The sequence below is a fragment of the Taurulus bubalis genome (assembly GCF_910589615.1).
Source record: "Taurulus bubalis genome assembly, chromosome: 1".
Taxonomy (NCBI): Eukaryota; Metazoa; Chordata; class Actinopteri; order Perciformes; family Cottidae; genus Taurulus; species Taurulus bubalis.
Window position 1 is genome coordinate 26,552,117 of NC_136589.1, and position 11,687 is coordinate 26,563,803.

The window sequence follows — 11,687 nt, forward strand, 5'->3', positions numbered from 1 at the left end:
GCAGCAGCAGTGACCACAAAGTCTTCACTGAACAGGAATCTTCCTAATAATAATAATAATAATACATGTTATTTGTATAGCACTTTAAAAGGTACTCAAGGCACTTTACATGGTAAAAACAGAAAGAATAGAAGCAATAACAATGTGAACAAGAGAGATTATATAACAGTAAGAAACAAAACAAAAACATACGGAACTCGCATCATAGGTTAAAATCCTATTGAATAAAAATTAGTTTTAAGTGCTGCTCTGAAAGTGGCAAGTGATGGAGAATGTCTGAGCGGATGACGAGGGAGACGGCAGCAATGGAGATGGCCCTGCCCCTCCAGGTCCGATGCTTGACCCCCTTGTTCTGCACGAGGCCATACGCAGCATCTGCTCCTCCTGGGCTTTCCCCCCGTGTATGATTTCACTCCCATCTGCTAACATAAGTAAAAATAAAAATGAAGTTAATTTCCCATGAGATTTGCGTGATTACACCTATATCCTATCAATCTGAGGAGCAGGTTTCATTCCATAATGTAACATACACACACTCAACAAGTGTTGGAAGTATTAACAAAATAATGTTATTATGAGAGACCTAGAGGTACAATAAGGACAATATGATCTCATAGCAGATAAACAGTACTCTCAACTAATATTTTTGGAATTCTACCAGAGGATTGGAACAAATAGGCTGATTTAGTGTATAAAACACGTTGCTCTCACTTTGGCCAGTAGATGTCCCCATAATACCATTTATAACTCTCACAGGAACAACTAACACTGCCAGAGGACTTTGTGGACGTGATACAACTATTATATATATATAATAATGTTAATTAATATTGATATAAATAACTAGATTTATAAATATGATATATGTACATAATATTTCAACAGACACATCACCTTATAATTATTGTTTATTTCCATCTATGTCTTTCTTTGGTTCAAACTGACTAAGCACTGCTTCTCAAGCTGAGCATTCTCCAAACAATGTCACACTGTACCTCAACAACCTCACACGTAAATCAGACGACACACGTCCCTGATTATTCAAGCTGATAGGGTATTGCGTTATAGATGTTAAAATACCCAGTTCTTAATATAACTGTGGCCTTAAACCCAACCACAGGCATGCAACAATACCCTAGTCCTCAATTTGTGGGTTAAGCCCTTAGGCAGACTCTGGAATTCAAGGCAGGTGTGGCGAAGGTGGTGGGATGATGAGAGTCCTCTTCACTTAAGTGTAAGTAATTAAGAAGTAATTAAAAAGTAATTATTTACTCTCAAACTATATTATTTACTCTCAAAAATAGCCTAGACCCCAGGGTGTGCAGTTTTTCATGCCCTGTGACAATGAAGTCCCCTGTTTCCCTGTCACGTCCTGGGCTATTAACGCCTAATCACAGAAAGGTCCGACTGCCCGTCAGTAAACCCAACTCTTTTGCCACCACACACACTTCTCAAGAAATCTCTGGTGTCAGCAATACGCGATTTGTTCTGCATAACATTGGTGTCAAAAAAAAATGGCTGAAGGGTGCCTGCCATCACTGGACACACACACACACACACACACACACACACACACACACACACACACACACACACACACACACACACACACAAATACACACACACACACTCATGCACATGAATGGTGTCACTTTCTCGGCTTCTCCCTCAATCTCTCTCCCTCTTTATCTCTCTCTCTCTCTCTCTCTCTCTCTCACAAACACACACACACATGCGCACACATGGTCTCAGGAAATTATGATGACCAAGAATAGGTCACACTGGTAATACGGCCATGTTCTAGCCAGGGATTACAGTGGGCTGATAAAGGCCAACAATAAATACCCCCTGTGAGAACAACAGGTGTCTGACAAGATTGTTTTACATTAATAAAAGGCTTACACAAGCGTCAGAGAAATAATACATTAAGCTCTTTAAACATTTTGTCTTTTGTAGCTTCATCTCTTGTGATTGGAAAATGTATTTTTTCCCCCAAACAATTAATTTAACAGAATCTCGCGTGCATCGAGATGGAGATGTGCTTAAGATGCTGGATTGTGAATGTCATGAGATCAATATTTTTGCAATGAACCATGTTGTTAAATAATTCACTTTAGATTTACAGCCTCTAATTTCTTTAGCTCTGCAAGCTAGTAGACTTGCAGCTGGAGCTCGTGTTTTTGAACCCTGGGTGTGTGGCACCGGCGCCAGCCTCTTTCAACTCGCTGTGAAAGCACCCCTGGCTCTGTTAGTATGCCAGCCTGAGCGCCAGCGGAGCGAGTCAGCCACATCCTCCAGCTGGGTCTGTGCCACCAACGGGCACCTGGACCCACTCGCAAATCTCATGAAACCCAATGGACATCTAACCCAGAGGAATGCATTTGTGAGGCATCTTAAACCAGAGAGGCTGTATGTTGGCATAATACCTGGAGGACATCCGTTGCACCTATATTTCCCTCATTTCTGAGACTTTTATCTACCTACTGGGTGAAACGCAGCCTTTTTAACTGGCAGATTCCCAGTTCAGGCTGTGCCTCAGCTGTTGGACCAAATCCAGAGTCACACAGGCCTGAAAGACAGCCATCGTTATCCAACTCTCACAAGGTGTCATTGTAGGGATCCAATGATTACCATATCAGCACCACATGAAACATTAATGTCTTGCTGGCAGTGATGGTCTGGCAAGCATCCTAATTTCTAGAACAGAGCATGTCAGATACTATTGTTTCAAGTTTTGGTGACATGAGCAGGAGAGTCATCAGTGATGAAACTGGTGATGAAACCATGCTGTCAGTGGTCCAAATAAAAACGTTGTATTATGGGTTCCTCCCACACACCGAACACACTGCTATACCTCAGTGCAAGTAGACAATACATTTGCATCCTTCTCACTCACTTCAACATATGGGCAGCAATTCAATGGTCTGAAACCAGGTTTCTTCAAGACGGCTTTTTGAAGTAATAATTGTGTTCACGCCAAGTCAGTCCCAGACTCCATTTGCTGGTTGTACATCACACAAGCAGTCAAGCCACAAACTGAGTGTACTACCTGTGGGCTGTGGCTGTCTGGACTTTGGGATCTTGTACCAAATATTTTGAAGTTAGGTCACATGGCAAACACCAGCCGTTCAATGTGTTTGAAACATTTATGAAAACTGAGTCCAAAATGTTGGACACAACTTGTTACAGCTTCTTCCCTCTGGTGGGCGCTACAGAGCTCTGTACGGCAAAACTAGACTCAAGAACTGTTTCCCTTCACAGGCTGTCACTATGATTATTAACAGTTAACATTAGTCGGGTCAGGAAAGACCTGTAACTCTAAACAACATTCACTCCATCATTAAATTATATATTATATAAATTTAAATATGCATCATCTATGTGAGCAACCTGTGACCAGCTCCCTTTGCACCCTATACCATTGCACTATTGTCTTACTGTTTATATATTTCATTGTGTTGCTTACCTTGTTTAGCTTGTTGTGTACATTAAGAAAACCACACAAATCCTTGCATATATATATGCAAGGATATATATATATATATCTATATATATAGATATATATATATATATATCTATATATATATATATAGATAGATATCTATATCTATATCTATATATTTATATATATAGATATAGATATAGATATCTATATCTATATATAGATATCTATATCTATATATATAGATATATATATATGCAAGGATATTTGTATATAGTATATGCCAACACAACTGATTTTGATTGGATGCAACCAAAAAAGAAAGTGGCTTTAAATCTTTTATTGTTGCTATTTCTAAGGTGAAGAAGAAAATGTAGCACTGAATTAGTTTTCTCATGTGTTTTTGTTGTGCATTTGATTGTCTTATATCATTTTGATTCATCCAACTCAACTCTGTGTATTTTACAGCATATTTCTTGTGATGGTTGGAGAGGCTACTTTACCTGAAGTTTCACGAGATACTGTTTTCCCTTGGCGGTCTGGGGGGAATGGCCACATGGCGACTGTAGCCCGGCCCCACACACAGTAGATGCCTCACAAATTAGCTGGCATCAGGCTCTGTATCTGATGCAGATTTGGAGGAGGACTTCATTACTGTCACTCGTATAGGTCTCCCTAGCTTTCAGGGAGTGACGAGGTCAGAGCCTGACCAAATAAATCAATGGTCCTCATTGCCATCCAAGCATTGACAGGTAATCTCATCATGATTACTCTACAACTGCGCTCGCCGTACGGCTGCTTTTGCTTCACTCTCAGTGGCCTGTAGGAGAAGCAGTGAGCAGGTGAGACCCAGATAGGCTGCTCGGTGGTACTTCATCACCCCGCTTGTTGTTGTCACAGCTACAATTGGTTTGTACACCCCATCTGCCGCATCAGCAAAGTCGGGACTGATTTGGTCACTTTGGAGGCCAGCTTTGCTCACTGCACTTCCCTGTTGATTCCAGCCATCATTACAAATGGTATCTTTATGCGGCGGAGTTAACCCGGATAGCGTTCTCCCCTGGGTGCCTTTATTATCTATTCGTCATGTTGTCCCAGTTTATCTCAAGATGAATCTGGCTGCTTCACTACAGATCTAACTACAGATACCTGGCGTGTGGCCTGGGGAGAGAGATTAGGAGATTACTAGATACTCAGCGGAGGTGCTTGAGTTAGAGTTGATGCGGAGTTGAAAAATATTCTAAGTAGATGCAGAATGGTTACAAATTTGTGTTTGTGCTCTTCTAGCACAGACTCGTCGACACACAGTAGGCTTGAATATATTAAAACTGCCTTGATAAATAGTCATTACCACAGTGACAATTTGCACAAACAGCCAGGGGCAACCTCAGTGTGTCCAAACTGGTAAATAAATGAACATTTGAAACATTTGAAATGAAATGTTCTTGGCCTTGTGTTCAGCCTCCAAGCTGACTTGTTGGACACTCCCTCCAATTTCCTCCAACTAATTTGCATTGCTAAGTAGATCCTTTGTGTCACCTGGAGATCTGGGCAGAGCACTGTTGCAGCCAATTTCCAGATGGCAATTCAAATGTGTGACATGTCCTCAATTTTTGACTAAAATGCAGGGCTGCTTCCACAGACTCCATTAGCTAGGGGAATGTGTGCGTGTGCACAAATGGAAAGTGGAGAGGGTCCAGTGGCGTGAATATGCACATCTGCACCTGCTGAATAATAGACGATTATCTTCTCAGGTGGCTCGTCATCCCCCCCATACACATGCTCTCTCCCATTTCATGGCACTAATTTTGTCTGGGATACTCAATAGGTTTGCAAAATGCACATTTCTTGTCTCTTAGACCTGATCTTGTCTTGTATTCTGTCTGAAGAGGGAACATATTCTTCAATATGAGTGCTGGCTTCAGGGAGCGTGACTGCACTATAGACTCTAAAGAGCCTTAGGTCTTGGCAGGTTCTCCTTACATTTCAACAGAGGAGAGACACCTACAGCAGGTTTGGTGGCAGCAAGGCCATATATCATCTGTCATCGCCAGGAGGCTCCACAGTAATGAACAAGTAATAATGGTATATATCTTGAACTTGAGTCTCTAAAGGTAACTCATCCAGAGTCATTATGGTGCCACATAACCAGATGAGCTTTCTCAAATGAGACCATTTTTGTCACCCTGAGGACTGGAGGGTGTAACTGTTCTCAGAGTGAATAACTCATCCTCATTTGGTGCTAATGGGACTCTGCATTAAGGTGTTGTGTGAATGCAAGAGGAATGGCAAATCCTATTTTCTTGTAATTCAAAGCTCAAGCTGTTTCCACACATCTGTTCCTCTGGTAGAAAGGAAGATTCATTTGGAGGGGGAAAAAACATGCACAGGATAAAGAAGCAGTATTAAATGAAGATTCATGCCTCACAGGATTATGATGAAGTGCTAGGCGGCAGTGTGTTATGGGGAATAACACACTGAATATGTCATGATGACATCTCTCTGTCACAGAAATGAGCATTATTCGCTCTGTCCATTTATCCACCAAGCTATCTAGCTTCTGTCCCACCCCCTCCCCTCCACCCATCAGTCAATCTCAGCTTTTTTTTCCCAGGTATACGGCAATGCTACAGTTAACCCATAATGATTGAAATGCATATGAAGCCATGGGTTTCCTGCATATTTGACAGCATGTGTTCTGAGCCCCATGTTACCACTCTGGGGATGTGTTTGCACAGGGGAGGGATGCTCTGACGGTTACAGCTGAGGTGTCATTTTTCATGTAAATAGAGGATGGCAGGAAAGAGCGATCCCGCTGTTTGTGAAATTAACCGCGCCAAGCATTATACACAAGAACAGCACAAACTGAAGGCTGTATAAAGACTTTGTGATAAAGTATCAGTCAGAACCAGTTTCTAAAGTTACCCAGATATGAAGGTGTTAACATTTAATACAAACTGTCCAGAAAGACATGCTGCACAAGCAGCTGCCTGACTAGGCAATCCACCCCAACAGCCCGACACCTCCAGTGTCCAATTCAGCAAACACATGATTCAACCTGTCATTCATAAGTGCTGATGTAGCCGTGCTCCAAGGAGAGCCACCGAGTCCCCAGAGTCAGAGTTGGATATCACTGCTAACTGTCATCCAAGTACTTTGATTACTGGGCTGGGAGAAGAACGATGTAACCAAGGCCACTCTAAGTCCTGGTCAGACTCTATGATTCTGTCGAGGAAAGTGGACCAAGTCTAAGGTAACATTTATATAACTTGTTCACGGCGCATGAATGTAGACCTCCCCGGTTGCAAAAACCTGGTTCATCACTTGAGTGACACCTCCTTAGTAAACGATTGGTGCCATGAAACAAATATGAATAACAATGTTTATTTTGTGAAACTAAAGTCAATTCCGGTCCTTATTTGCCAAAATTCCAATTATAAGTTGTTTTACAATGATTAGAGAAAGTTACACTTAATTTAACCCATTCAGCATTTGTAAACAGTTTAATCATATTTAATACATTCATTATAACACATTGTGATGTAGTTATAAGCAGATATTAGGTATTTTTAAGAGTTTATTGATGAAGTTGTCAACAACTTCAACGTCCATAACTGCATGCTACAACAGATAATGCCTGACAATATAATATAACCCAACTTTAATTATATAAAACATGTCTTCATATGAGACGTTATGATCATTGAAACATTAATACTTAAAATTACTTATTATACTTGACTTTAATTCTAAAATTATAATGTTTAAATAATGCTAATGAATGTGAAATAGATAGCTACAGATAGATAAAATAAATAAAACAGACTAATTATAAAATAAAATAGAGGAAAATAAAAAAACTGAGAATAGAGACTTAAGGTATGATAACAGAAACAAGAAAGGACTATAATGTTACCAGGGTTGAAGAAAAGTGTTACACGCTGTACTGTATATGCTGTACACTATGTACACGCCTATTAAGTGTCTGTCTGTGTTGCCACAGGGATCCCTCCTCTGTTGTTCTTTCTGAAATTTATGAGAGTTTTTTAGTTTTATCTGAAATGATCCTGTCAGGGAAAGTGTCACATGACTGCAAAACCCTATGAACTTTTTATTTGGAGTTCAAACCCTAGCTCGGGCCTTACAATGTGCAGGTTGCATATTCTCCTCTGTCTGCGGGGCTTTTTCTACATATACTTCGGTTCTACGCCAACAATCCAAATGTGGTGGAGGACGTATTGACATCTTTTACTAAAAGAGGTACTGCACACTTAAATGATCTGAGCTGTAAACTAGTGATATATGACAATATTTTGATGAAACAATGCTGTTGTTAATATTAACATTTCTTACGAAATGTATTAACAAAATAGCATATTATGTGTTCAACATTGCCCAATACGCCATATACTGTTGTAAATTAGCCCTGAACCAAATTTTAATTTGTGATGTTGGGCTACACAAAATAAACTGAATTGAATTTAAGGCCAATGCTGAGACGGAATCGACCATTTGGGACCATATCTGTCTATCATGTCTATGTCATGAAATTTGCAAGAAAATGTACAATATTGTATAGAATAGAACTATAAAGTAGCATGTGAATGTTTGTTTATGTTTTATCTCAACAGATGCATGATGGGATATCTCCACCGCTCGTGGCTATAGTCTGATCAGGCAGACATATGGGAAAAAGTAATCACATGACCCAAGCAAAATTATAATATTCTAATCTTTTGTTCTAATTTTACATTTGAAAAGGAAGTGTAAAAAATAGCGTTCAGTGAATGCTACGCAGGTACTTACAGAACTCTTTAGAGGAAAAGCGAGAAGAACTTTTTACCTCATTGTGTAAATTGCTTCAGGGAAAGACAAATTCAAAGGTGCAAATGGCCTACAGTGTATGCTTTTACATGAAGAGATTTTGAATAGCAGTAGAGTTTCTAGGAACACACTAGAATGTTCTATGTCCTTTTGCACTTGAGATTAAACCAGTGCATGTCTTTGCGTAGGGTTCCACTAATACCTTTAAGAACTGTTCCTTCTTTGAGAGATGATCTAGTGTTTTCACGGCTGCTGGCTTGGTGGCATATTCAAGTTGAGACAAGAGATCATGCACAAAGGCTTAGTGGCCGACACGGGAAGAAAAAAGTATGAGGAGATTATGGTCGGCACGCAATGGTATGTCAAATATCTGAATTATGTTAAGTGCAAAATGCAATACACGTAGAGGAGATAGCAGGTGTAGTTAACAGAATAATGTGCACCACGTGAGCACCGATGTATTTCTGTGTGTTACGCTGTGTGATCATGGCAGTGATGTCATCTGATTGAACTCACACCGCATCCTATCCCCAGCTCTGCCCTACAGTAGTGGGAGGGGAGCAGGGTGCTATCTGTGGACATGCAAAGTGACAGGACCAGCTGGGGTATGAAATCCAGTAAGACAGGCAGTTGGTCTGGGAGAGGCAGACCACGAGCCCCCATAGCGCTCAATTACAGCAGCCTGCAATGCAACTCAACTCGCTGAGGAAAACTCAGCCAGGATTCAGAGTAACTGCTGCCAAACATCCACACTTCTACAACAACCTGTAAAACTGATCATGCTCTGCGTGGCCGTTTCAAGAACTTTGGGGATCAATCAGCAGCCATTGTCCTCAGTGATCCTCTTATTTTTGGTGATTCAGCTAATCACATGCTGACATCTTTTGTATAGGCGACAGAATCCACAGTACTGCGAGGACGATGGGTGGGAAGCAATCTCACAGTTTCTCCAACAAGGAGCTGAAAGAGGTGACTGTTAGTCAAAGCAGGAAGAGCTCTGGGAAAGACGACCAGCCCAGCCTGTCCTCGGCTGCTGAGAGGATCCGTAGACACGCCACGGTGCACTTTGGCTACAGCACCCTCAGCCTGGCCATGCGGGGCCTCGATGAAACCCCCTCTGAGCTGTGGGAGCTCCGGGAACTGCAGAAGCTAAACTTATCCATGAACTGCTTGTGCTCTCTACCCCCTGCCCTGGGCGCCCTGAACAATCTGGTGATCCTCAACTTGTGGGGAAACAACCTGTCCAGCCTGCCGGCCGAGATCAGCCTCCTGAAGAAGCTACGCGTGCTTTTCGCCTGTCGTAACCGCCTGAGCGAGGTCCCCGAGGAGCTGGGCTCCTGTACCTGCCTGGAGGTGCTCAGTCTGGCCAATAACCAGATCACAGGCCTCCCCGGCAGCCTGGCAGCTATGCACAACCTGACCAAACTCAATCTCAGCCACAACCGCATTGCACACATCCCCACCTGTGTCTACAGCATGAAGGGCCTGGTCTTTCTTCATCTGGCTTGCAACCGTCTGGAGACCATTGCGGACCAGATCCAGGACTTGGTTAACCTGAAGATCCTCATCGTGGAGGGAAACAGTATCCACACACTGCCGAAGACGCTGTGCTTCCTGGAATCTTTAGAACTTCTCAATGTTGACTTCAATGACCTGCAAAATGTGCCGGTGGAAATGTACTTACTGAGCAGGCTCGGGAGGTTGGCCTGCCACCCACTGGATAAAGGACTTCACATTATCCACAACCCCCTCCTCAAGCCTATCCAGGAGGTGCTGCAAGGAGGACTCAGTGCCCTCTATAACTACCTCAAGCCCACGTGAGGGACTACTGTGTGTGCATTTGTGTGTGTGTGTGAGTGTGAGAGTGTGTGTGTATGTGTGTGCGTGTGGGTGTGCATCTAAAAGAGTCATAATGGGATGTTGGCACCAGTCGGCACGTGGTAGTCATGCTGTGAGCCATAGCTGTTGCCACAAACAGCCTGATTGTATTAAGATACTATCACTCAACAAAAATGACCAGTTCTCAGTAGTAATATTATTATTTCCTGTTTTTGATGTAATGTAAAAGCTGGGTTAAAAATAAACAACAAGTAACTGCTGTGTCATGTCTAAACATTTGTTAATCTGGAGCAAAGGATTCAGGACAAGTCGCTCGGCTCACGCAAAAATTCACAGGTCTACATTTGGGGGCTGATTACTGGTCAGTTGATCTTGTTTGGCCTGAGGCAGTGAGGCGCCACGGGGGTAAGTTCAGCGACATATCACCAGCCTCTTTGTTCAGGTCATGGGGATCAGGTGTGGAAAGTCAGTGGAAAGAACGACGGAGAGGGGCTTAAGATCTGCAAAAAAAATAAAACAAAACACAACAGGGACTTACACTCTGATTAAATGTTGTTCCACTCCATCAGATCAGAGCAAGGCTGCTGGGCGGCAGCTCCTCTGAGGTTGTCGGGTGTTGTCACGCAAACTATTTGGAGCGAAGGGAAAAAACTTGATTGAAAATTGCTGAAAATGTGGACGACTGTGGAACAAATTATTCAATTCAATTAAAATTATTTTAAGCAAATGTATATGTAATGAAAGCTCGGGAAAGTTGTAAATGGACATTTTAATTTAGATTATTTTGTTAAATATATGCAGTTATTGCTAAATTGGTTCATCAAATACAATAGCTCAGCAAATATACACAAAGCAAAGATAAGCACACTAATTAATTAATATAGTCATCATGTAAACCCCTTTATGCAGAATGTTCAAATATGTAATGTTATACATTTCATATAAAGTGTAAATCTTGGCTTGGAAATGGCATGCCTGTCCAGCAAGGACATAGATAATGAATACAAAAGTTTAAAAAACGGTTCCACATTTTTTATGAATTTTTTACTATCACATACTAAAGCATAGAAAACATGTTTTTATCCAAAGCACTGTACACTTAACTTCAACTCCTTTAATGACATTAAGGGGTTTGTAGGCATGTGACTTTACTTCTGCAGAAGAGCAGCTTCACCATGTGATGACAACATTTAGGATTGTCATAAACAGTTCTAACCACTCACAGTGAAGATTGAAGGTGCTACAGAAAAGTGACCTCTAGTTGGTATGTGCCTATTACTACTTTGAATGCTGGGCTATCCACTAACTCTCTCTCTCTCTTTCTCACACACACACACACACACACACACACACACACACACACACACACACACACACACACACACACACACACACACATACAAACAACCCATGCATTCATGATAGATGGACCCTTCCTGAATAAGTAGTTGGCCTAGATAGTGATCATGGAACATGTTGTCAAATAAAGCTCCTATAAAGATATTGCATCAATGTGAGTCAGGTGTTCTGTGGGGATGTTACTATTTTAATGATAATACAATATACAATGACACTCTGTCAC

General features: G+C 41.6%; 1 protein-coding gene across 1 annotated transcript; it reads left to right on the plus strand.

Annotated features, from left to right (window-relative positions):
- Window positions 1-9,187: 9,187 nt before the first annotated feature.
- Window positions 9,188-10,280, plus strand: LOC306746038 (uncharacterized protein; the record flags this gene model as incomplete). Its single annotated transcript, XM_079228902.1, has 1 exon — window positions 9,188-10,280. One exon carries the CDS (start codon window positions 9,188-9,190, stop codon window positions 10,085-10,087), a length of 900 nt encoding a protein of 299 aa, XP_079085028.1. The 3' UTR covers window positions 10,088-10,280.
- Window positions 10,281-11,687: the final 1,407 nt, after the last annotated feature.